Source organism: Euwallacea fornicatus, chromosome 22 (genome assembly GCF_040115645.1).
Source record: "Euwallacea fornicatus isolate EFF26 chromosome 22, ASM4011564v1, whole genome shotgun sequence".
NCBI lineage: Eukaryota > Metazoa > Arthropoda > Insecta > Coleoptera > Curculionidae > Euwallacea > Euwallacea fornicatus.
In genome coordinates, this window is record NC_089562.1 from 3,579,037 (window position 1) to 3,606,475 (window position 27,439).

At 34.0% G+C, this 27,439-nt stretch overlaps 2 protein-coding genes across 12 annotated transcripts in view; one reads left to right on the top strand and one right to left on the bottom strand.

The window, feature by feature from the left end:
• The window catches only part of LOC136346310 (UNC93-like protein), a 50,904-nt gene that overhangs the window by 20,860 nt on the left and 2,605 nt on the right, over positions 1-27,439 (top strand). For 3 of the 8 annotated variants that reach the window (XM_066295371.1, XM_066295367.1, XM_066295370.1), the window contains exons 2-8: positions 18,331-18,474; positions 18,533-18,697; positions 18,751-18,947; positions 19,409-19,617; positions 19,669-19,870; positions 26,683-26,870; positions 27,034-27,279. In XM_066295371.1, the coding sequence (XP_066151468.1) occupies positions 18,361-18,474; positions 18,533-18,697; positions 18,751-18,947; positions 19,409-19,617; positions 19,669-19,870; positions 26,683-26,870; positions 27,034-27,279 (1,321 nt within the window). In that variant the 5' untranslated portion in view covers positions 18,331-18,360. Of the gene's footprint in view, positions 1-8,431; positions 8,653-10,892; positions 11,019-18,088; positions 18,269-18,330; positions 18,475-18,532; positions 18,698-18,750; positions 18,948-19,408; positions 19,618-19,668; positions 19,871-26,682; positions 26,871-27,033; positions 27,280-27,439 lie in introns of those variants that run through there. The other 5 variants (XM_066295365.1, XM_066295364.1, XM_066295363.1 and 2 more) reach the window with 4 other exon arrangements.
• Positions 1,865-7,885, bottom strand: LOC136346315 (uncharacterized). 4 transcript variants are annotated; one of them, XR_010733278.1, is made up of 7 exons: positions 7,516-7,885; positions 5,833-6,745; positions 5,595-5,760; positions 5,461-5,537; positions 5,377-5,393; positions 4,842-5,295; positions 1,865-2,067 (listed from the first exon to the last, which is right to left on the bottom strand). XR_010733278.1 is itself a non-coding variant. In XM_066295380.1 (6 exons), exons 2-6 carry the CDS (start codon positions 5,931-5,933, stop codon positions 5,114-5,116), a joined length of 531 nt encoding a protein of 176 aa, XP_066151477.1. In that variant the 5' UTR covers positions 5,934-6,745; positions 7,516-7,885; the 3' UTR covers positions 4,817-5,113. The 4 variants fall into 4 exon arrangements, 3 of the variants coding, with proteins under 3 accessions (XP_066151477.1, XP_066151476.1, XP_066151474.1); XM_066295380.1 differs by lacking the exon at positions 1,865-2,067 and having other exon boundaries at positions 4,817-5,295; positions 5,607-5,760; XM_066295379.1 differs by lacking the exon at positions 1,865-2,067 and having other exon boundaries at positions 4,817-5,295; positions 5,461-5,540; positions 5,607-5,760.

Below are 27,439 nucleotides of genomic sequence, written 5' to 3' on the forward strand. Positions count from 1 at the left end.
CTAAATAGCATTGTGTATATTTACTGAGCAGTGTTTCCTCGTAAGCGTTTCTTTGCAACTTTAATTAAACTTTGAGAAATTTTATATGTAATCTTGATCGCTTTATTTACCAAATTAATTTAACAAATTGATTTTTTTAACCAGTTTTAATATATTTAATTACCGTCGAAGTCATCATTTAATTTTTGTTCTCTTTTTAAAGGTGTCTATATTGAGTGATTGTTTTCCTTTCTAAATTTAGTTAACTAGGTACCTTTAAAATTTAAAAGTTATTGAGTATTTTGAAATCATTTCCCCAGGAAGCATATATTGGAGTTTAATTTAATAAAAGTGAAGAAGTAATAATTCCTCACTAAATTTATTGAAAATGAGCAATAAATTCTTGAAAAGATTCCGATACTTAGTTTCCTGGATAACTTTTCAAAAATTACCATTTAGTGAGATTTTAGAGATGAAAGTGCCCTTAGTGTTTTGGTTGTGATATTGTAGATTCAATTTGTAAAAACTAATAAGAAAATTCCAAACATATTTATACTATTCACAATTTCCCTTGACTGTAACTTCTATATTAGATGTTCTTACTCAATTATCTACAAAATAAATTGGGGTAACTTTTAAATCTCTCTTAACACGAACTTGCTTATCTTATACTTTAATCAAAATTATACTTAAAATACTGCCAACTTGCTCTACCCAAACCCACAACAAAATAAAATTATGGCACAATCGAAAAGCCTATTGAAGCTCGTGCCAAATTATTCTGTGACTTGGCATCAGTTGTTAAAAAATTATGTCCAATTTAACCATCAACACCAAGTTTATATGCAGTTCGTAAATCGAATACGTATACGCGGAATACCACTTAAAAACTGTAAATTTAATTACCTTCGTTAAAACTTGTATAGTGACCACTTCTGTAACCATTTTCAAAAACTTTAAAAAAATAAAAATATAAATGTATTTCTCGTACAACTTGTATGTATTTTCCTAAGATATTCGATCCAGGCCGTAATGTAAACGTGCTAACAACTATTTCAATAAAGACTGACATTAAATGAAAAGTTCTAAAACGTTTTAATAAAATTATTAACGAAGAGGAGTTTTATTTAAAAAGAACTCGTGAAGATAATATAGGCTGTTTTGAATCATTATAATGATGTGTTTATATTATGTCGTATCTATTCGTGTTTGGAGATATGATTTTATGATGGCACCGTCTAGGAACTACAGGTTTTCCATAAAAAAGTATGGTAAAATGGGAACATCAGACATAAAACTAATTACCCACCCAAATACAAAATAACCGAACGTTATTCAAGCTGAATATGTTAAATTTAAAGTCAAGGTTTTGCGAATATTGACCCAATTTCTGTAATTTGTCTTTTTTTTTGTTCATACTGAGTATGGCAATGTTAGTGTTAATCAGCTAATTGATTTTAATTAAGTTAACTTTCAAAAAAAGTCCCAATGTTGATATTTGATAAAGCTTCCACTGATTATAAGATATATTAATAATATCAAGAACTCGAATGAATCCGATTTTTCTCAGCTAAGATGATTCAGAGTTAAAAAAAAACTTAAGAGAAGATCCGGACCACCTGGATCAAATTCAAAACTGCCTTGATTTTAGTGAACTTAACAGCGAAACTGTTGAACGAAACATTGAAAATTAATCTAATAAACCTGAATTAATACGAATCGTCTAAGGATAGTCAGCTTTCCAAACGAACCGTAAGCTTTTAGGTAAGGAAACTTTAAGAAGAACCCCCAAAATAACGTAACTAAATGAACTAGGAATAATCCACAATTTTTAAACCGAAATTTTAATCCACGAAAATACGAAATAATCAAAAAACCTTCCAGGTTTTTCTTATTTTTTCTATTTAATGAATTTTCCACATTTAAAGAATTCAAAAATAAAATTTTAGGCAAGCTCCATCAATTCCCGAGATATTTATATGGAACCAATTTTTAAGTCGTCATTTCTTTTCTTTCCAGTTAGCTTTTTTCGCAATTTTTGACTTGTAGATGCTTCAGTTCGTCTACCCAGTTTTTCCCCTATCCACCCTGTAAAATATTTTCTTGGTCATTTATAATCGAACATTGTCTGCTGATATTTTATTATATTTGTGTCGTAAAATATTATGACGGTAGCTCGTAAAAATTGGTGCAACTATAGCACCTCCATATATTGTGTCACGACCAATAAAACTAACATTAAAATACATTTTGAATATCTTTTTGTTTTGTATTCAAAAATTTACGGTTAGATCATCTTATAAAACTCTTTTAGTTTTCATATTAGCTTTATGATAGTCATTTCCCTTATACAAGGTGTTCATTAAGTACTTGCACAAAATTTAAAGTGTGATTCTTTGATTCATTTTAGAATAAAAAATCTATATGAACATGGATCCATATCGGCTGGGTTTTTGAGATACCGGTGTTAAAAAAAAATGTTTTTTGTTTGGTATTTTGATTATATTTTCATTCAATAACATGTCAATTTGACGAACTTCTGGATATTTGGACTATCGTTAATGTTAAATTCAAATATTTACTTAGTTTTTGTTTATTTTAGAGAGCTCCACATATAGTGTTATACATATATTTAAATAACCATAATTCTTAGCATTTAAAACTTTTGAAATATTAAGAGTAAATATTTTTTGGCTCGTTTTTTCCAAGGCAGCTGTTTTCAGCAATATGTACTAAGAGTTATGATTATTTAAATCCAGATACAACACTATATGTGGCGCCATCTAAAACTAAACAAAAAACTAAGTAAATATTTAAGTTTCTTAAGCATAATTTTTTGAACCCCCGTATCTCAAGAACTCAGCCGATACGACTCCATGTTTATGTGGCTTTTCTATCCTAAAATTAATCAAAGAGTCACTCTTTAAATTTTATACAAGTATTTAATAAACACCCTGTATAGTCGTTATGAAACATTATTTACATTTCAGATAGTATACATTTTTTAAGAGCTACAAACAGTTTTTTTCCACATTAGACTCATAAAATTAAAACTGCCGCATTAAAGATGATTAAGCACACTAAAAAACAAAGGAGAGCATTAATAATTTGTAACTTAATTTCAATTTTACTTTCTTCAAAAATCATCAAATGTAGATTTCATTATTCACCGTATTATTTGCGGATTATACACATTACAAAAATGCCTATCAGGAAATTCACGTTCGATAACGCAACAAAAAAAAATCATTAAAACGATATGTTCCACACCAAATAATATTTTGGAATATTTTTATCTTTATCCTTATGATTGAAAAAAAAAACAGATGTTCATCACCAAATTTCCCTGTTTGACCTTCAAACAATACAGTAATCGTAAGTCTTAGATGAATAGCACCAAGATAATGATACCTTCAATGCTACTTTTAAATCTATGCAAGCATTAAAGGCCGGATTACACCTATCTAACTATCTATACATCTAGTTTATCATTAGTTTGTTATTACTAGTTCTGCATATAAGATGTTATGCCTGTGTGAATATGGACAAGGTTAAGCTGATTGTGTAATTTTTATTATTCCTTACTCTCATATTAATTTGTTTCTCCTATTTTTCAGGTGAGTTTTGCTTTGCTTCGACCATCCCGCCAAAGGACAGTAAGTAGCAATTAATCAATAATTAGAACAACAAAAATGAGTAAATTACCCTTTTTACCAAATGACAAAATGTTAATAACCCAGACAAACATCAAATTAACATACAGATTGTCTCCTTTCAGTATCTAAATATTTCAAACGTGGTCAAGGGAACTCTTGGTGATAACCACATGTAGTGGGTTGATGGGTTTTAAATGTTCATTGTGGTGTTATGATGGTCGATTAGCTCTTTATCGCTTTGTAGGTAGTTAAAAAATAAATGTCGTTATCGAAATGGGCATTTGTGTACAACAAAGACATCGATAAGCTCGGTCGAAAAATGTCTGCCGTATTATCGTAACTCGTCTTCGGTTATTTCATTTGTAGAGAAGTTTATGACTTTTTTTTTAAATCAACTTTAAATTCCTCTTTTCTTTTCCAACCAAAAATTACATCAACCTCCATTTCGACAATATTCAATTTCCCCAGAGTCCATTTTGCAACATAATATACCTACGTTTTTATCTTTTGTTACAAATAGCTGCCCGCTGTGCAGGTTTCTATTCGTTGCATAAATTTTAATTACCTCACAGTAACATAATAACAATATGTATAAAGATTATCAAAAATGTGGGAAACGAGCTTTAATCTTCACTGATAATTGGTCAAGACAACAATGTTGAAGCCACGTTCTGGTTAGCTGATGTTCTCTTCATTGCTTACCCAAAGTGTTTGTAAATAGACATGAGCAACCACCCAAAACCGTTTAATGTAGTACATTTTCTGTAAACTTCTGAGGAATGCAAGGAATTGATTAAAAATTCATTTGTAAAAACATAAATTATACATCTGTGAACCTTAAATGAGCGAAAGTGAGTTTTCGGAGATATTTGCGTAAAAACACCAATCTCGGTAGGTATATACTGGTTTTTCGTTTAGATTTTGGCACATAAAAATCTAAGCAATAACTTTGGATGAATTAATATGATTAATTCAATCAAAGGCTATACGTGGGTTACAATCTCGGGAATTAATTTAAACGTTAATCTAAATTAGCCTATTCGCCAGTATGTGATTCTTACGAATTGTAATAATTGTAAAAACATTGCATAATTAGTCACTTTAAGAAATTTAAATTTATAATTAAAAAAAAACTCCCCATATTTCTAGAAATGCCAAGCTGAGCTTCATAACCTTGAAAATCATTTTTATTATTTATTTCCTTACGTAAAGACATTTTAAAAATAAATATCCTTCGATTCATACGTTGTTGTCTTCATACATTTTTCTGTGATTCTCTCATTGCTGTGTAGTAAAAATTTTAAATACATAATAATGTTCCTTTATCATCGTATACCAGTAATGCTGTTTTTGCACTTCGAAAATTGAAGCAACAAACTTACTCCCCCTGGGGAGAGACAATCAAGTGGGTCATATATTCCCAAGGGAGTGACACAATTTTCTTCGTTCTCACGTTAATTCCAGCAGCAGGAAAAACTTTAAACTTTGAATATTGAAGAAGTGTTCTTAAGTTCTCCGAAAATGGGCTCAGCTGTGTTGTGTTTGGTATCATCAAAATTATCCATGTATCTTTTAACAATCAATTCATTTTTTAGCCCTCCATTCGCTTGAACTGTCCTACATTGGCACCGGTGTCTACTAAAAGTGTGGCAGATATCTTCTGAAACATATATTTACACCCATGCAAATATTGGCACCTTCGTACACAAGTTTGACACCACAATTTTTTGCAAAAATTTACCAAAGAGTTCTTTCCGCCTGATTAATTGAGACATCTACTTTTAACCACAAACCTTCAATTCACATAATTCATCGCATTTCTTACAGTAGCAATTGTAGCAGAGCCATAAATACTGACATCATCGGTTGATAATTGTCGGAGCTCGCACACCCGGCAGGCACCTGCTATCCCCATGATCAGAGCAATCTTCAAAAATATGAAAATATGGAAATGTTTACCACATCATTTACCTTTATTAATAGATGGCAATCGCCAGGAGCGTTCAGTGCCAATTTAGATATTCGATCTGCAACACTCTGGACTTTTTCGGCCTGTGGCACACTTCTCGTCTTTCGATATGTCCCAATGGTCTTAAGAGACGAAAGATGCTCCCAGTACAGAGGACTTAACTCAAAAATATGATGCGTGGAGTTACCTCAATTCTTCAAAAAAATATGCTAAGAAGAATGCACCTACTTGCATTTCTTCGCCCCATTCTTGAACTCCATATGACGTTTTTCGTGCTTCAATTTTAACTCTTTAAAGCGTTTTCTAATCCCTTTGTGATTTAAAGACATTTTACAGAGAAACGTAAGAGAATTAAACGACTTACTTTAATCTTTTGATATATGATATGCTATTATTATTCATTGACACGGGATTATCTGGAGGTTTTAGCACTGATACATATTTTAATGATATCTACGTCATGTAAGTGTTGAGGGATTCTACCGGAGGTCAGGAATGTATCAGAAAAGTTTCACGCAACGAATGAAGACGATATTTCATTTAAAATACTCAAAATGTTGCCTGAAGAAGCATTGATCGCTCTACTCATGGCATGAATATATCTTTCTCTAAAAGTAATTTTTTTTAATCGTTAGACAAAGATTTCAATCCCGGAATATTAGAATAAGAATCGCCAATCTGTACTGATGCCAACATATAACACTTTCCCATTTTTTAATCAGGCATAGTACTTTGAGGGCACGTCAGTTCAGTTTTCAGTCATCATAGAGCACTAATGATGCGAAATTGCCCTGTTGTTGAGTTTCCACTTAACGACCAATGACGTAATGATTTTGTGGTCATTACGACATTTCTAATGCTTTTGACTGTGTCAGTAGTTTGATTTGTTGGTCTAGAGTTTCAGACGTGTAGCTCTGCAGTAACTTCAATCCTGTGAGAGTAGAAAAGGACGAAGAGTGTGCGGGGAGGTACTGAGCCCCTTTTAGAGGACCACCTCCGATTTAGACTTTGCTATTGTTGAAGAAAGTGTTAGACTGCTTTATCCAACTGGGTGTAGAAGAGGGCCGTCAGATTTTTCAGTAGTGTCCAAGCCAGGAGTAGTGTTTCACCGTGAGTTCTGAAGAGCGTTTCCGTCATGTCTCTGCAATGTTAAGACAGCAGCTGTGATATTGGTGAAATATCACATCGATGGGCATGTGACAAGAACTGTTTTCTGGAGTCTCAATGAAAAATCTATTTAGAACACGCCGAAGTACCACCTAAAGATGTTGTGTATCAGGAAAATAAGTTTCAAGAACTTGCAATTTTGTTGCGTTTTTTTTTTAGCACCGTGTATAGTACCCAAAATAACTTCTGTTTTGTTTCGAAAAAATGACGCAATCCCTTGAAAACAAATGTAAATGCATCTCTGTTTGAACACGTAATTCATCTGTAGTTTTTATACAGTGACAGAAATGAACCCTGAACGATCTTGTTCCAACATTACAACTGTGTTTTCAGTAATTTACGCTTGATTAAAAATACCAGGGGCACGGGCATCAAGTTATTATGAAAAGTGGCGAGAATGTCGATTCATCTTACGTCGAGGTTCCTAGATTGGCAAATTTCCGAAACCGTTATAAAATCTCTGCCTAACTAGTAATATTAAAAGTCATGTTGTATCCAAATGAACTTTCGAGTTATATAAAAGGATGAAAAAAATGTGCCGTTTGAATCTTGATTCGATTACAATGAGGCTTTATTATTCCGTTTTTCGTTGTTCTGATGGACGATTACTTTTGATGCCGAGTTGAATAAAACAATTTCAGCGAACGTGTTGATTGATAGGCAGAAATTGTGGGCGTTGCTAAACAGATCGCGTGACACTCAAAAGAAGAAGATCGAAATTGCAGTAATTCCAAAAATATTTACCTTATTCATTAATGGTTTCCTTAGAGCCTCTTCATAAATTTGAGCCATGATGATTTCCTCGTGGCAGACTAAAAAAAATTAATTTGAATGTTGTATTCCTCAACAAAACTACCTGAATTTAGTCCTCAATCCAAAACTAAACCATCTTTCCATCAATTCCACGCAAATCCCCCATAACCGCATCTCTTTGTCCTGAAAACAAAGGTCCACTCAAGTGAAACACAAAGCCTCCATTGTTTCTCGTCCGAAAATCCACCGTACAATGAAGCAACTTTTCGTTTCATATCCCATAGTCCATTCAATGCTAATTTGAAAAATACCATTTATTGCATGCGAATAGGTGTTGATCGTAAATCTGCAAACATTTAGCTGATATAATTTACCATATTAAATTTATTGCTGGAACATGGAGCTGGGCATAATTAGCCGAGGCATTAGCGTCCTATCCAGGGTTATCAGAGAAAATTTTAAACGTGACTCTAGAGCTATTACTAAGCAAGCATATGAAGAAATAATTGGGTAAAATCGGTAATTTTCAATAAAAGATGCAAGAAAAGCATTAAAAGACTATTGTTTTCAGTTGAAAACGTGCGACGCTGACCGTTTGACGGTATTTCATAGATTTCCTGCGATGACCGTCACTTGCTTATTAGCTGATATTAAGGAAAACAACATGTATCTTCCATAAAATTGCAAATTTTTCTCTATTATTACTTGTAATGGAACGTTACCTACGGAAATGAGCTTTTAGTATCTTGCCGTCATCTCGGGTGTCGAATCTAACTATTTAGTGCTGTGTTACTATAGGACCTCTACAATTTTTATTGAAAAAAAGGAAACGGTTTCTCACGAATCGTAATAATTAACGTCGATTTCAAACAATGAATAATTATTGCAATCCCAATAATTTTTAATACAACGAATTTCGTGATCAACAGTGCATCTCCAACTTTACGCAGTTGAAAACACGCAGCAGCGATAGTTAAATCAAATTGTTAGTCCCAGAAAAGTGCCAAAATGGTGCAAAATAGCCTTATCAAAAGGCTTTCTCTGCAGATTCCCGAACCTTTGAGACTTCAGCAGAAACAGAGGAGGATGTCAGTAAGGAGCTTTTATTGGGTCATCGTCAATCCCATGGTAAATATTGTTCGATTTTGATGGTACATTTTGCCCATAAACAGTGTTATTTATATACGTCTCCCAACTTCAAGAGGTGATATTTTAGGTGATTCTAAGACGAAAAATTGACATAAATATAGATTAGGTAATGGTTAGTTTTCAAGATACAAAGTGATACACTTTTTTTTAATCGTTACATATGGAAAAAATAAATAAATCACAAGAAGATGCAAACTAATATGACGTTGAAAGTTGTGACAGATTTTAGTGTAATATAAAGGAAACTTTTAAGCTAGAAATTATTGCCCCTTTTGCTAATGGCGTGCCCCTGGAGTAAAGCCGTAAATTTGCGAAAAATCAAACTTTTTTTATTAAAAAAACTTTTGAAAATAGGTAACACGAAACTTTCAACAGTTGCTGAAAATAGCCTTCTTCAACTTCAATACAAGCATCAGCTCGTCTTAATATCGAATGCTAAACACTAAATATTCCGGGCATATATCTTATCTGATTACATAAATCCCGTATCTGATTAATTCTTCTTTAATTTGGTCGGAGTACTATAAACGAAGGACACCCCTAAAAGAAAAAAATCTAACCGATTTAAATCCGGTGACCCCAGTGGCCATGACTCTATGTAATTTGAATAAAATATAAAAGTTTTAAAAAAATCAATGGCTCATAAATAACAATAATAATAATAAATAACACTGTCAAATTTTAACAACATCGGCTAAGGAATTATTAAAATTTTTGCGAAAAATTTGTTTTATTTATTTTGACACTCCATATCATAAAGGTGAAGGATTACTGGACCGACGTTTATATAAATTTTTCGTCTTAAAATCAATGGAAGAAGTACCCGTTAAATTTTGGCCACGTACTTAAAAACGCCCTGTGGTGGCAAGAAGAATGTTCGTTTTTAAGTTTCTAAACTTTGTTCTCAAGTTGATTTAAAAATTTCGTTTCAGGAGTCTCCAAAATCTTTTTATGAATTTCCTGCCTTAGCAGGAATATTCTTTGAAATATTCTAAAGTCAGAGAGTTGAGATTTTCCAGAATGGTTTGTCATGGTTATTTAGTTCTCATTCTCATTTGAGAGTTTTTTTCGTTTCTTCATTAATTAGATCATAAAGGAAAGCTGATGAGATGTTCAAATTGTTCTCAATTTATGTTTCAAACAGCAGCTGATTCGTACATATTTTTCGCAACCTCTATATGGCTGCAAAAATTCCTGTTGGAAGTCAAGTCGAATATCATGAGAACTTCATCTTCACTGACCCGAAACTAGAAGAGAAAAATTCGAAGTTTGTGTCTTCATAAACGACCGATTCCTATAATTATCACGTAATTCTCACGTACTTTTGACTCACTTTTAACTCTTTAATATCACATATCATATATCAAATTACATTTTTCATTCTTTTCTCATGTCAATAAATGACCTTTGTAGATGCACAATGCAATGCTTCTTAATTACACATAATGAGAATGGACACATCAATAATTTATCCGCGACAGAATAACATGTTTTCTTCATATTAGATATTGTTTTTAAAAATGCGCCAAATACGGTGTTTTTCCGATAACAAGCCTTCCAGAAAACTGCGTATTTATTGAAATTAAGTGTGTGAATCAATGAACATGTAGTCAATTGAATTCTATGCAAATAGGAAATCATTGAAGGTTATAGTGGCGGTTAATCTATTTTTTGTTGCGAAGGTTATGGTGGAATAATTTGATGAAAATCGCTAAAAAAATGTTGAAGATGATTCTTCCATAGAGCGACGATTTTATTCGAAGCAAAAGGAAAATTTACAAAGAAATCGACATATAGAAATAACCAGAGAAATTGCTCTGTGTGATATTGCACGCTAATTTCCATGCAATTAAGGGCCATTAGATCAGACTGCTGGCAACTTTACCTGGAAAATAATTTTCATGGAAACTGGTAACTATTCAATAACGTGCAATTATTATATGGTTTACATTACCGAAGTAAAGTTCTATTTTCACTTCCATTCCTGGATAAGAAATTGTTCCAAGAAAAAAAATGAAACATTTAAGTCTGGAGCGGTCAGTCTGGATCGGCCGCGGTCTATTATTAGTACACAAAACGTACTACGTTTGCCAAAACAACTCTTCCAAACATTGTGTTTTAAACGTATAAAAATATTTACAGGTTGCCTGCCTATTTTAACGCTTAACATTTGAACTTGATGGTGATATTTGATTGAACAACAGTTTACTTTTTTCAAGATGAATCTGGAGAAACCGGCTGAACCGAAAAAGAAGTTCTCAATTGAGATTCCGGAAATATTACGGCCCATCGAGAGGGTCAACTCCGTTAGGAGTTTTCTGTACTGGAATATCGTTGATGATGCGGTAAATATTGGGTTTTGTTTGGCATTTTTGCTTTGATTTTTTTTTTCAATAACCCCAATCAGTTCATTGTATAATGTCTTGAAGACTCCTCATCGTATTTAACTGCAACGCAACAGGAGTCCCGTGGCATGAAGCATCCAAAACTAACTAAAAAAAGTCTTCTAATAAAGACTTCCAGCCGGCTAAGAGAATACTAAGAATCAATTTCGCAGTACCAAGATGTTGATTATTTTTCACATATCATATTGTAATGGGTATTAATCACTGCCCATCGAAAGAGTTCTCGAAGTTAATAAGTATTCTGGGTGCTTGTAGTTGAGATCGCATGATGCCGATGACACTAACAGTAACAAAAGCATGGAGCCTGAGCATTTGAGAGTGTATTGTTAGATTTAAGTGTTACTTAGTCTTTGTAGTTGTAGTTTTATTCAGACTGGTGAATAAAAATTGAAACTACTAAAGTGCAGTTTAGTGGTTCAATGGAGAAGATCTGCGAAATATTAAATGTGCTAATCCAAACTGAATCAATTTCTCTCGTCTAAGGAAATTGTTTACGAACAGTGTTATACAACAGCATAATTAGTCTAGATGTTGAGGTGTCTACAGCCTCAGTCAAAAGTTGATCCACGTATCATTGGCCCCAAAAGACTATTGCTGAATTTATGATAAATTAATAAGAACAGTAACTACATGAATATAAAGCTTTTCGCTACGATTTAACGCACAATTGAACCTACAAATAAATATCTGCACATGAACATTCAGAAAGTTGCTATTTTACTTTATAACGTAGGTTTTTTCCATTCTCCAAACCTACTCTCAAGCCTTTAATTTTGTAGAAAACTCTTTGAAATTTTAGTCTCATATATTTTTTTCTTTTACTTCGTTTACATATAATGCTTCACAAACACGTGCTTATTAAAGCAGCGAAATTGCACACTATTCTCAGTAAAAACTAACTGAGAATAACATTCATGTTTTATTAAGGACTCGAAGGAGAACCCTTGTTAACGTCATCAAAACCTAGAAAAAGCAAACATTAAGAGTTACCTAAAATGTATGGAGTATGAATATCGAACATGTGTGAAACACATTAAATTCATGTTCTCAATCGGTGAGAAAGAGTTTTTTTCTTAACTAAAAAGTATGAAATGTGAATATGGAAAAACTGTGGAAACGCTTCCGTTCCTCGCCTCATTCACTGAACTATCATTTTCAAAGATTAATTTGAGATAAGTAATTGGTATTTGATCGTTGTACTAAACTTAACCCGTATTTTAGACATTTCTCAGTGTTTAAATGTTTTTAACGTGTCCCAGGTTGACTTCTTGTTCTGAATTATTTGGAATAACCCAAAAAAACTGTCTTGGCCCAAAAAAGTGTTCGGGAGACCAAAAAGGCATACTTCTTGAAGCTCAAATTATGAATTATTTAGAATTAACATGAAACACACACGTTTGTTCACAATCGCAGTCAGCATGACCCGATATCAATTAAATTATTATTTTGATATACCGCGCGCCCAAGGCAGAGTCATCATCAACAAACATTCTGAAATACATAGACAAAAATTATTAGAAAAAGGAAATCAAATTTTATTGCTACTTAAATGAAGAAAGGCCGGGAAAAAGGTGAAATTTATTTTTACATTATTAAAGAAAAATAAGCCGACTCCTGTATATTTAACCCATATCTTGAGCACTCTGAACATTAACCTAAACATCCCTCTTTCTTTTTTCAAACAAACCGTCATTTCTTACTTTCCTGTTGCCATTGTTGGATAATTTGGAAATTGGAGTCCCATTGGCTTATCTAAATCAAGAGTTTTATGCACAAAAAGAAATAATTTGCAATATCCAGGTCAGCACAAATAAGCTCATTTTGATCCTCAGCCGAGCCCAATATACGGTCTATATTAGAAGTTGGATGCATAGACATAGCTTAGGTCATTTAATATTTAAAAAAAAACACCTCTCCAACTTCACTTTATAATTTTTGCCAATTTAAATGAAGGACAACATCCCAAATTTTTCTTGGATCTTCACCTCACCTACGACCACCCAAGGTACCATTAATTTGATCTATGTTCGCCTTTTTACTACCAAAACTAACAAATCCACCTTCTAGTCTGAAAAGGCGAATATAATGTATTCAACAAGTGTTTTGACATATCATAAGCTTCCATACACGATTTGTACCTACCACCGGTACGCCAACCGCACGCCTTCGGTATAACAATGTACTAATCAGTGCTAAAATCTCATGTAAATCAATTTCAAACTTTAATAATTAATTGTTCAAAGGAAAAAGCATATAGAATACCAGGCAAATAAAGCTTATTGTTATAGTGATTAGCACTTAGTTTGTAGATTCATCTTTGAGACTTCGAATCAGAAAGAGATTTCGTCATCATTATAAAAATTAGGTAGGAAACAAAGCTTATTCCGTTTTTTTTTGCACTGGTAATAAACGGTTTGCATATATGAAAACGACCTTGTCTACGTTCATTTTTTCCGGTAGAGCGTGGTAGAAACGCAAAACTTACTAGTCAATTGTCATCCGATCAGATAGACAATCATAGCAAACACCAGGCTGATAAAGGCTAATAATTACATAATTACACAACCAACCCGTGAATGGACACTCAAGTTGAATTAACTTTGTTCAAATTAATTAAAACCCGTTCAAACTCTTTAGGGTTAAATCTACATTGTCTGCTGAGAAGCCTTTGACGTAACCATTATTGATATTATTGTAACAAAACATTTGTTAAAAATTACTGATTTACATTTAATATTTTTCTTGCTTTTTAATTCTCTGTTGTTCTATTGTATATTCTGTAATCAGATTTAACTATCGTCCAGAAGTTAGCTTTAATAACATATATGTTATTTTTTTATTATTTTTAGCACTACAGGTATTAGCATCGATATTGATAGATTTGTTTATTGAACTCTCGTTTTAATGGATAAAAGAGATTAAAATGTAGTAAAGTGATTTATATTTCCAAGTGTTTTGTCTAAGTAATCTAATATGTTTACAAATTTGAGTAATACCAATAATTCTGTTTTATTACCTATAAGAACCGAATGGCCAAGTTCAAGCCAAATCTGTGTTCTCCACAAAAATAAATCTACCATTTAACATAAACTAAAGTATTTTTTGTGAATGAATAAATATTGAAAATATAGATAATATTGATACGAGAATTCATCCCAATAAACTAGCAAAATTTCGAAACTGAACTGAAATTAATTTATTACTCAAAATTTTGAAAATTTAATATAAAAAATTCTCAATTTCACTTGAGACTTGAAGTTACTCCGTGTTACTTCATCTTACGCTTTATTACTTAGATATTTCAAAATGACTAATTCTTAGTGAAACAAAAATTCTCATAATTTCAGTCTTATTGATTTCTTGATATGATTTGTTGCAATCGAGTTCAGATTACTCAGAAGTTTCAGGGTTAAAGACTATAGCATTTAACTTATATAATTTCGAGGTCCCGCTTCAGACTTTAATTTATGCTGGGTTACTTCATTGTCCTCTTGACTACTAACATTTGTCGAAATGACGACTCCTTAGTAAAACAAAATTTTCCTTATTCAGTTCATTAAATAAATTTCGACTCGAAACAATCAGAGAAGTCTTTTCCAGGACGGCCCTCATTATTTTCTTCAATTGGTCTTTTATCTCCTCAAATAAGTCGAAACGGTGTTTCCGGAGAGGTTTTTTCAACTTGTTAAATAGACAGAATTCCAACGGTGCCAAATCAGGCGAATATGGTGATTATCAAACGATATATATCAATTTTTTGACAAAATGTTCTTGAAAAACCAACGTGGACGGTGCATTATCGTGGTGCGAAAATAAAGAAATGTCTGTCCATAATTCTGTCCCCTTTAAGCGAATAGTTTCACGCAAACGACAAATAACGTTCAAATAATTTTCCATTTGAATAGTTTGGCCTGGCGGAAGAAATTCATAAAGTACTTCAGTTGAGTTTTGATTATTTGAATATGCTTAAATAGTTCCGGAATTTCAATCAAGACTTTTATATTACTCTGGATTACTTCAGCTTGCTCCTTACTTACTTTCTCAAAATCATGAACCCTTTTAATGATTTAATTTCTTGAGAACGTCATGAACTTGAATTTTTTTTCTCGCATTTTCTCTCAAACTTTGCAACTACCTTTGCCAAGTTCCCTGAAATTCATCCACGTTATTTTAGACTAAAAGTCTCAGAGTCGCACTTTATCGCAAACAATAGATATCTGAAGGCCTTCCACTTCTTACATCATCTTCAGTCAACACCACTTTGAAATATTTTACAACTACTCATTCAATATTTGTTAAAAGTTGGCTTCTAGGTGGCTTCTTCTAATGCATAGTAACCAGTAACCATCCAATGTAGACAGTCTAGTGGTCATTTCGCTCCAGACACGAAATAAGATCAGTTTTCTTCGCATGCTTTTCTTCGTTTGAAGAATTGGAAACTTATCCTTGACCTTTGGAATGGAGACTGCTCACTATCACTTCAATGACTATTAAATGTTTATAGTTCTCAATTATCATCATTTCTATGTAATACAGAAAGCAATTTTCGTTGAATACGCATTTATTAGTAAAACGTATAAGGCTTTAATTTCAATTTTCGACTTAAAATTAACCTTAAGTAGTAGATATACACATCTTGAACGACTGTTTAATGTTGATAACCTGCCAAGTTCACGGTTGAAATTCGAATCTCAAGGTAAAACGTATCTGGGTTTTGTTTAACTATGGTTTACCATTTGAATGCCAAACATCATGTCTCTCCCTTGTCTGTAATCCCGACCGTGACATGATCAAAGAAAACGGATTTTTGCGTCAGAAAGACGAGGATTTTTAGGCATCACCTTACGCAGACAGAACCTGTTTACGTCTACGGGTACCTTATGTGGAACAATAGTACTGACGATCGCAAAATTTTTCGCTTAAAATTCTCAAACAGCTTCATTATGCAACGATTCTTCGCACCTTCTTCATTCCAACATCTTCAGAGCGTATTCTTAAAATAGTCGAGAAAATCAAAAACGGAGGTTCTAAAAATAACTCGAAATGAAGAAGTTGCGTGACTACTGCAGGTTTACTACAGGTGCATGTTGATCGTCAGGAGATTCCCATGGAGGTCAGAAACGTTGTTTTAATGAATCTTCCTTCTGTACCGTTTAAAATGAAGGGTATCGTTTAGAGCTCAATGGGAGCTGGTCTTGTAAGGTCAGCCGCACTTGGTCCAGATATAACAAAAAATAACAACATTTTTGGTTTGCCACTTTACAATACTTAAAAAAATTACCAGAACAAAAAGCCAATCAAATTCAGCAGCAATGTAATCACAAAGAGAGGCAATGAAATCGAAAAAAAAATTAGGTTCCCATATTAGTTTGATTATTACCCATTATTATTATTCGAAGTGTCGGAAACGTGCCATTATGTATTTCCGTACCACTGAGTACCAAGGCCAGCGGCGCTGCCAAATGTGCCATCGTAGCCAAATTCGTTTGACCCATGAAAAATGGATTACGTTTGAGGGAAAGTTGAAGTTGATTGGGAGAATCAAGGCCCAAAGCGTATTCCATCAATACGCAAAGTACTGACTCCATCAATTTCTTTTCGGTTGATTGTAAACATCAACACTGCAGATATTGATTGTATCTGAGAATATCACGTTAAAACATCGTACTACTAGCAGTCCTTGGGGCTTTCGTGTCTTCGAGCTAATTATAAGTGACAATATCTTCCAGATAAACTTGCCAGTACTTTGATCTAACACCCCTTATGGGGTCAATACCTAATTGTAAAATATTTAAATGCCTTCATGGTTGAAGTCACTAAGGTTTAATCTAAATAAAATCAAACTGGCATTTGAGTTTTATATCTCTCTTTCCTACTCCTCTTCCCCAAGCATCCTCTTATTTCAGAGAGGGCTTTCATCTCCTTTTATTTATAAGTATATATTGTCCATAAAATCAAGATTCACAGTATATCTGTTAACCTGATTTCTGTTCCCATTCATCTAAATTTTGAGCTTTTCCCTTTGTTCTTGAACCCCACGCTTTTATTTCTTCATTAACATTACATCTTTGCACCTCCTCTACTTCTTCTCTTCATTAATTGACAGTAATAATAAATCATCGTGGGCATAAAAATGGCAGGCATACCACAACTGCATTGGTAGAAAATGTTCATTTGGCATTTGAAGAGTTTTTTCAGCCAATAGAATGGCTCCATTTCAGTTAAAATGACAGTTACGCTGTCTTTTTACGTTATTGAAAATCTGCCACGAAGATAATTTTTATTGAAAAATTAACATCCAGAATGGTGTCAGAATGTACCGCGTTGGTCGATATCGTCAAATATTGCCAATGTCGTTTAATTACTTTGTTTCTGTTATATTAACATGTTGATAGGTAATATGTTAATTACTTGGCTTTTTCCTATGGGAAAAAAATAGGAAAAAAATATTTGCTGCCCATTTCAGAAAGAAAAGTAATACGTGTCCTAACAACTCGTCTTTCGATCGTATATTGATTCATGTTAGAAATATAAAATCGGAAAAAACAGTTGGCGATATATTTATGCATTACTAACTTTTTATATATTCTGGTTATTCCTATTGTCCTATTTGTAAAAACTCTGTTAGGTCCTCTTAACTAGGTTAGTCTTAACATGTATAAAGATAGTCCTTCCGACTATTCAATTGCATTGCGTTAATATGAAATAACATTAGATTAAAGTCTGTAGTTAAAACCCCAAAAGCAAAGACCACAAATTTGTGAAACCTCATGTGCGTACCCAGAACCAACTGATAGTGCTGTCATTTGGTTTCCAGGAGTTATTATTTTAACGCCATAAACTCCTTGTTTGCCAACCTCAAATTTACGTTTACCATAATAGAATGATCATTGTTGATTTTAAAGAAATCTGCTACAATTTCTAACATTTTTACAATGTTTAACTGCGGATCAACACATAGAATAAATACACGTGATGCAATGACAATAAGATTTTTCCATATAGATAATGATCCTATGAGGTTCTCTTCAGTCTTTGCCAAGCTCAGGTTAAGTCTGTACTAAAAAAGTCCTCCTGGTCAAGGAGAAGTGTTGTTAACCTGGAAGCTTTTACTCGATAGATGCGACTTTGGTTTCGGGAAAGCCCCCTTACGACCGCTAAACTAAGCTTTACATTTGACGAATACGCAGGTTGGATCTAGCATTCTGGATGATAATGAAATGGTAGTAATAGTTGGTTTCTTCCTTTCCAGATCGAGGAGGGTGAGAACCGCGGCTCGGAAATGACCGCTGGGCTTGACAACAACGCCACCACCAACGGCGCCCCTGGCAAAAGGACCGACGATGGTGTCTTCACGGTGTCTGTTACTGGTGCTTATGAAAATGATGGATTCAAGGTAATAACCTTTCCGTTCCCGAGATCATCAAATGTTTAAATTAACCCACGATCATTAGGGCGATGGTGGCGGGGATATCCCCCATAAGCCCCCTAGGGAAATTACCGACGAAGAAGCATCTCAACAAGGCAAATTTAAGATGTCTACGAAAGAAAAATGGCGAATTCTGAAGAACGTAACAGCCATCAGTTGTGCATTTATGATTCAATTTACGGCCTTTCAGGTAAATCCTTTTTAATTTTGTAAACTGGAAATTAAGACTTGTGCTTCGTTCAGGGAACGGCCAACCTTCAGTCCAGTATTAATGCCAAAGAGGGTCTAGGAACCTTATCTCTCAGCTCGATATTCGCAGCTTTAGTAGTGAGTTGTATATTCGTGCCCTCTTTCCTAATCAAAAGGCTGACTGTAAAATGGACTCTTTGCCTATCAATGTTGTGTTACGCTCCGTATATCGCATCGCAGTTCTATCCCAGGTAAGAAAACTTTTAATTTAAACTTTTCGGTCATGTTAAAAATAATAGCCATTTATAAAAATTTCTAAAACTGAGGACAAAACAAATCATGAAACGATGAAAAAAATTTAATTTTTTTTTACTCAGTTATTTGAAAACAGTTAAAGATGAGTATCGAACACTGTTCTAAATATTTAAAATCCTCAGCAGAATTCATAAAATAAAAATATTTTGAATATCTCACTGGAAATAAAAAGTTTTGATATCTGAGGGAAAAGGATCAACTTGGCAGTAGCGCCCAATCTCCAATTTCCTGAATCCATGTATAATAGTATTCTTACGATAAGATGTAGGGACATGACTTTTTGAAGAATTAAACGCTTTCACACATTTGAGTAACTCCGTCTTCTAAATCCTACGTTCCGTGTGTTCCCTAGTGTAGGCTCCACTTATAAAGTACTATTGAATGTTGACACTTAAAGGTTCTACACTCTCATCCCCTGCGGTATCATCGTGGGCATCGGGGCAGCCCCTATGTGGGCCTCAAAAGCCACGTATCTAACCCAAGTGGCCGGTGTATACGCGAAATTGACGGATCAAGCGGTGGATGCCATCATTGTCCGATTTTTCGGGTTCTTCTTCCTTGCCTGGCAATCCGCCGAGGTGTGGGGCAATTTGATCTCATCTCTTGGTGAGTCTCCATTCTTAATTCCATAAACAAAACCGTGACATCATATTTCAGTACTTAGCAATCCTCATGGGACGGACTCAGGCTCCGACGGGGACTATGATCTGTGCGGGGCTAATTTCTGCTCTTCAGCCAGCAACAGCGAAGATGATAGTTCGGTGGATACTGGTGAACTTTACGAAATCATGGGCATCTATCTTGCCTGCATCATTGTTGCGGTTATTCTGATCGTGATATTGGTTGATCCATTGTCAAGGTAAGTTTTTGTATTTTATTGTTGTAAAATTATGTTTATTAGGTTTAAACGGAGCACAGTAATGCTTCTTCTATGGAAATAAGAACAATGATAAGGGCACTCAATATATTCTTAGTGATGGCAGCTGATTAAGAATTCAGGTCATTAAGTTGAGTTCTTTGTCTTAAATGTTTGTGTTAAGTTTGCGAGAAATTTGTTTGATTCAAAGAATAAGAGCAATAAAGTAATGATGATAAAAACAGTTTTGGTCTTGAATTCTGGTTCAAAATCATTAGCAAAACTGCCTGCATTTTTTAGGTCTGTGAATACAAAAACAAAAATAACTCTGATTTCGCTACTATTCTACAATTAAAGGTTTCTCGGCTTAAAGTTGATTAAACCAAACTAAATTAAATGGAATAAAAAATCATTTATGAAACGATCCGCTTATTATTTAGAATAAAAAATTACAATTATCAATTATAAGTCACTTCTAAAAAGCATTCATTAATTTTTTTAGTGAAATCAATACGGATGTTCGTGCCTTCTAATTTTACGATTTTTTCCAAGACTTTTTTTAGTTCCTGATATTAAAGGGGGCTCTGAAAAAACCGCTTTAAGGCACAATTGAACACCGATATTTGGAATGCTTCATGCTGCAGAAAATATATGATGAATTCCTGCATAATGTAAAATAATTCTTAATTTGGTGCAAATTTCTGTAAATTCTTAAACTTAAAGATGATTGCAAAAAAACCTTCAAAATACCAATAAAAAAACTTTAAATCGAATTTGTGCAGACTTTGCGGTCTAGTTCTCAAATATTATGTTTTTTATCCATGGCAACGGTACGTTGTTCTTTTGTTTATAGTAAAGCTCAGAGCACTTTACAAACGTGACATCTCGAAAAGCTGACGTAGAAATTATCTGAAGCAATACCGCGTTGCCAAAGTTTATCATTTTTCCGAGGCAAAATTACAAATGTTTCTGTAATAAAATTTAGAAAGTAGAGAGAATCAACAAGTTTTTCTCATTATATGTCTTATTAGAAATACGAGTGAAAAACTGCAACATGATTTGAGTGAGATGCGCAAGTTGTAAAAAATAGAAACATTAACTGAATAAAATTAGAAATAATGAAAATAATATAACATGCATTCGAATCATGTCAAATTTAAATATTCGGTAATTAAACCTTAAGCAATTTTATTTGGTTAATCTCGTGACTTAGGTCGATTAAAAAGCAAGATTGCGACAGTGTTTTGTGCAACTAATCGATTGATGTAAAAGTTGTCAGAGACAATATCGCGATGCCAATCTTCAAAAATTTCTTATTATCGTTTATATATTGTGGGGAATTTCAAAACTGATTTATTTATTTAGGGAGATGAGATTGATCAATATTAGGGCTCACAAAGACCAAACATACATTCCCTACACACATGTTTTTAACTTATCTAAAATTAACTTTGACGTCATTTAGTTTGCCACCAGACATTAAGCTATTTCTTTTGCAACATCCACAATTCTATGGTCAATTGATCAAATCGCCTTCTGAGAAGTCTCGAAAAGTTAATCCTTTTATTTTTGACGTGCTGGGGCATCCCATGGTGTGTAAAATTAAAATTGATGGGTCTCCATCAAACCAGAAAGCTTGAGGTAGATCCGGTTGTTGCAAATAAATCGAAGGTACTGCCGTAATTATAACAAACCGAGAGGAGCAAACTTCCTGCCCCATGTTTTGCACACATAATGAAGCTGATTTTGCTTTGTTTGTTTTACGTGTAATTAAGACTCACACCTATTATGTTTTTGATGCAAATTGGGTCATTATGACACGACAATATCTTTGATGGTAAATTGTTATCATATCCGAGGTGGAATGGTAACGTTAAGGACGTCTAATATTTTGATTAAAAATCGCTCTTGAGGTAGCCCAAGAGATCAATTAACCTAAGGTCAAGTGCGTTTTGTTATAAATCATTAAAATATGTATATAAGAAGCGCACGTTCCTATTCTTTAAGCTCGGTTTTGAAGACGAAACCCGAAATAGAAATAAACGAATAAGCCTGAGGTTAACCGGCCAGACGTGAAATAATATTAATTAAGCATCTCGCCTAATTGATTTGGCCATTTCCAATATTTACAAAACAAATATGGCGAAGTTCAAACAGTATTGAACTTGACGTCATCTTCGTCATTGGGCAAATTGGCACGAGAATTCGCTACGACTTCCTGGTTGATTAATCTGGGCTATAACAGGTCGAAAAACTCTACTAGGGGCCAGTAGATCGAAGTCTTGGTAACTTTACCAAGATGATAACACCTATGGAAACGTTAAAATTAAAATAAAATATCATCAGTTTCGTCAAGTCCTTTGGTCAATCTTTAAGGATTTCAAGTTTTTTCTTAAATTACCAGCCTATTATTGCCGGATTCTTCAGTAGGAACACGTTTAGTGACGCCATCGGAATTGGACCACACCTTCTTTGTTGTTTCTTTATGTCGAGTTAAACGATTATTGCTTTGCCTTAAATATTTTTCATGCCAAGTTGGATAATATCTCATTCATGTGCAAGAACATGTTAGATACTTTCCAATAGACAGTGAATTTCAGTACTGGAACTACCACGCATGCGCGTTAGCAATACTTCCTTTTGGAATTCATTTATTCTAGCTCTGAAACAAGTAATCTTGTTGTCTACAACTGTATTCGAGAACGGAATTTATTCCCGCCTTCCTGTTTAAATAACCTATTTTGATGATTTCTGATGACGAGAGCCAATAAAATTTAAACCAAATTAGGTCCCAGAAGAATTCTGGAATCTACATGAAATCTTTGAGTTTCTTAACCTCACTTTCAAATTTCAAGCACCTCGCCATTGGAAAACAAAACATTTTGTTTCTTATTTTACGGCGATGTGAGGGGTGAGGTGGGATGCTCAGTGAACATCTGCAGTGTGTTTGCGCTCATCTTATTCCATTGCTTTAACTTACTACCGCCGGATGATAAAGGGCGATGTTCCACTATGTTTTTACACTAAGACTCAAGCATAAAGGCTTTTGGTCTGAATGTAAACATTATTTTTAGCTCTCAGAAAGCTTTAATTAGCCAAAATACAAGTCCGCAAGATCTTAAAAAAGACTAATTTTAATAAAATCAAACAAATAATAAAGGTAAATGGGTTCGTATTTAGATGAGGTTATAGGTATCCATTTATGTTTACGGTTACGTAGAACATATCAAAAACATACGAGCTCTGTGTCAAATAATTCCAAAGCCTACTTGCTCACAATTTTTGTTTAACGCAGGGTATATTATGCCACAAATGGCAATGATTCATGACTACCGAAATGTCAAATTTTGACTTATATTAAAAACCAAATGCAGAGCGCGGCATTGCCATTTTCCTTTTTTTCAAATCAAAAATGAAGAAGACAAAATATGTCGACAGAGAATTTCATTAAATTGATCGAATGTCACATTTTACTATATTCCCATTGAACTCTTCTAGCACTAATTTCTAATTCACTCATTCGAAACCCCTCCAAAGTAGTACCTACTTTGGAATTGCAACTTTAATTATTAAAGTCTGGTGCGGTATCGTGACCATTTCTCCTCATAAACCACTCAAATGCCATATTAAAACAAAGAACAGTTATCGCAATGACCTGCAATTAAGCTTTTCCCACTAACGAAAAGCTTGTTTTGTATGACGAATACATTTGACTAAGCACCATATCTTAATAGTCGCAGTTCTTATCGATTCGTGTTAAATATCGTTTTAATCTCTTTTAAGAGCAATTAATTCAACAATGTTAACTTATTGTTGATGGATTCGGAGGATTACGTCGTTATGCATGTGCAAGCCCATTTCATAAGCCATTTTTTCAACAAGCTCATGAACTGTGACGTCATATTATCAGAGCCACATAACTTCCTTATTGCACCAACGGCAGTGGTTAATTATAATTTTTCTGAAAAAGTTTTAATAGCGGATTTTTATGTTATTATTGTGTAGTTGCCATATAAACATCTTTTTGCAAGTTGATAGTAGTTTGGCAATGAGGAAAAGACACCTTGCTTAGAAATGTAAAGGATAAGAGCTACGCAAAAATTGCCGACTCGTTGAATTTGAAGAAGATCTTCAAGGCTGTATATTGATTATAGTGTGTGGTAATATTCTAAATAGAGATTCAAAGCAAAAATCTTCTTATGTGAGTAAATTTAAAACTGGAAAGTGTCTGCCAAGAAACAAAAAGTGAACTGTTTTGTAAGAATTTATTTGAGCATATTCTAAATCAGAGAAAACTGCTGAAGTCGGTTAATCTTCAAGCTGTATTTTACAAGTATTTTACTCGAAATTTCCATGAAGGTTTACAATTGCCGAGATATCTATAATTTTGGAACATGTTGGACGCTGTATCGACGAAGACATAATTGCTCAACGAGTGTAAATTCCAATGGTTTATAGAAATAAATAATCATATAATCGGGCAGACTTTATTAACACCAAAACATGAATATCAAATAACTTAATTCTTAGATCATTGAAGAAATATGAACCAAAATCTACACCACTAAGTGGAAGCTCAAAGTATCGTTGATTACTGTAAACAGTCTTAATTGAAGATTTCCTGATCTTTACCTGATTTCAAGCAGTTTTCTCCTTTGAAGCGATTAAGTTTCCCATAATGCAGATTCCAGTTCTAGACAATTATCGAAACAGAACCATTTTTTTACTTTCTAAAAACCCTTTAAAAATAAATTTTCAGACCATTCGGGCCTTTACCGATATTTTGGAACCATGCACCCTTCCTAACATTTTTTTCCATGGTCTTTCCTATGTATCGACTCGTGAACAAGACGTTATGTCGGTGATATTCTTTCGTTAGAAACATTTTTCTACTATTCCTATATACAGGTTGCCCATTAAACATACGACAAAAATTGAAGAGCTTATTTCCTGAACTATTCTCATAACATTTTGTTTTTTGATCATTTTTGAAAAGCCTCTTTGTTCTAAAGATACAAGGCGAGAAAAATTTTCGACAATAGCATAAGTAATAGGAAATGTAAAATATTTGAAAAATTGGATTATTTCTGGGTTTAACTCAATAAGAAATGATTCTGATGTTTTGGAACGAGTTTGGCAGTCAATGAGGAGAAGATTAGATTATTCCATCCTAGTTGGAGGTAATAATTTTAAATAGTTCTTGTAAATTAAGAAGTTTTACGTGTAAAATTTAGTAAGAAAATGCTGCTATTGTCGAAAATTTTTCTTGATCTTTATCTTCAAAAGAAATAGGTTTTTCAAAAATCATCAAAAGGCAAACTATTCTTAGAATAATCCAAGAAATAAACCTTTTTAATTTTTGCTGTATGTTTAATGGACAACCTATGTAAACCAACTATATCCAATCACCTACGTTGTGAACAAACATCAATTAGTTTTCGAGATGGTAAAGCAATAAAACTGTGCTTAGTTAACCAGAAACGAAAAGAACCCAATAATTATCATGTTACATAACGCCGCAAATTACTGTAATAAGAATGCTGTGGGTTCTAACTGAATCTTAAAACAATTATGCGATTTTTTCTTACGAATGCAGCCATAATTTACTGCGACCTTCAGAATTACCATAGATAGATACTCAAGTCTTCAGCTTCGGGTACCGTTTCTAGTATGCCTCGTCGATTTATGGCTGCGATACCAACCGGTCTGGGTTCATTTATTACGGTTGGCAATTCTAGGAAGAAGACTACTTCTTCACTAATTAGATGTAGATTTTTTGAAAAGTCTAAAACAAAGTTCCGCGGAAATATACGTCCTTGTCCGGTACCAACAACCTCGCACCGGGTACCTAAAAGACGACCTCGATAACCCGTAGGCCAGAGAAAGGTGGTACTGGCGCCAGTTTACATGCAAAACAAATCAGCTGATGCAACTAATGGGACTGATCTTCGAAAGTTTTGTTATTTGAAGAACCTCCTTGCCAGGGTACTTAACAACAAACGCACTTTTTGCCCCACTTAGGTGCATTACCAAAGAAATCACTCCTTTAATATTGTCAAGTTCTTTTTTTTTTCTTTTTTTTTGTGCCCGAGGAGGTGGAAATCTTCAAAAAAACACCCGGCCGCTCCGGGTCGGGTAGTGTGGGATTCGAGCCTACGCCCGCTTACCCACTAAAACCACCCCCTCTCTTCTTATGGCCCCGGTATCGCCTGGTAGGCATTCCTTCGGGGCGTCCGGTCGTATTGTCAAGTTCTTAATGAAGTATCACCTGCATGGCACCTCTTTGGGTTCTCTAGATTTATTGATTATAGAGGATTTCCCTGGAAATTAGGTTACTTCTTAAATCTTAAATTAGCTCTAATTCGGATGATTCCTCAGGGTTGTCTATCCGGATGTAAATTCGTTACACATCAGAACCTCCTAACGGTTCACTGATTACATATTACGTAAAATTTAGTTGTTAAGCGACTATTTGGGGAACCTAGCGAAAATGTTGATAATTAAACCAGGAACTGACGTCATACGAATTAGTAGAAAAGGGTCAAGCCAATTCCTCCTCACTTTGCACGAGTTTGTTGAAGTATTTGAGTGCATGGAATCGTACTATAATATATTTCTTTATGCAGATTTTATCTGACACAATTTATTAAACACATTGTTAATATTTATATTATGCTGAAACGGGCAAGTTTCTTGTTTCGCGTGGAAGTATAAACGTAGTTGTTTACGGGTCATTGGTTTTCACACACCCAACAACCGTTTTCTGCTAATGTTGTTTCTTGGAATACAAACCAAGTTTCTTCAATTTCTTTCAGATATGGAGAGAAGCAAAGACGAAACAGCGGCGCTGCTGAACTTTCAGGAATTCAGCTTCTTTCAGCTACATTCATCCAGCTGAAGAAACCTTACCAACAATTGCTCATCCCTATCACCATTTACATTGGCGTTGAGCAGGCTTTCATAAGTGCTGATTTCACCCAGTCATATGTATCATGTGCCTTAGGTAAGAAGACCTTAAAATAAATATATAGATATTTCTGGCTAATTTGCATAGGAAAAAATGAAAGATTATAGGATCTCTCTATTAGCCCTTTATATTACTTTCCCGATATTTCTACTTCCCCAAGTTTTTCATTGTGATTTCTTACATTTTTTCCTTATTTTAGGTGTTAACAACGTGGGTTTCGTTATGATCTGCTTCGGCCTGGTGAACGCCATATGCAGCTTGCTCTTCGGCAGTGCCATGAAATACGTTGGCAGAGTACCCATAATGATTCTGGGCATTTCCGTCCACGCAGGTGTACAAATCTTCCTGCTCCTATGGAAACCTCATCCAGACAATCCTCTACTCTTTTTCATGGCCTCTGGTCTGTGGGGAGTTGGTGATGCTGTGTGGCAGACACAAGTCAATGGTATGAAACATTTATTTTGCTAAAATTTCCATGATAATTACATCAACGAATAGACACATTATATCAAGATTCATGGATCTATTATCAATTTTTCATTCTTATGTTTATCTGGCTAAAATAATAATCTACTTTTATTATCTCACATATTACAGAAACTTCG

Coding starts and splice junctions, on each gene's coding strand:
- LOC136346315 (XM_066295377.1), bottom strand. CDS start 5,933: ATGTCTTTAAATCACAAAGGGATTAGAAAACGCTTTAAAGAGTTAAAA. Junction 5,761..5,832: donor AATGGGGCGAAGAAATGCAA/GTAGGTGCATTC, acceptor TTTTGAGTTAAG/TCCTCTGTACTGGGAGCATC. Junction 5,538..5,594: donor TAATAAAGGTAAATGATGTG/GTAAACATTTCC, acceptor TGGGGATAGCAG/GTGCCTGCCGGGTGTGCGAG.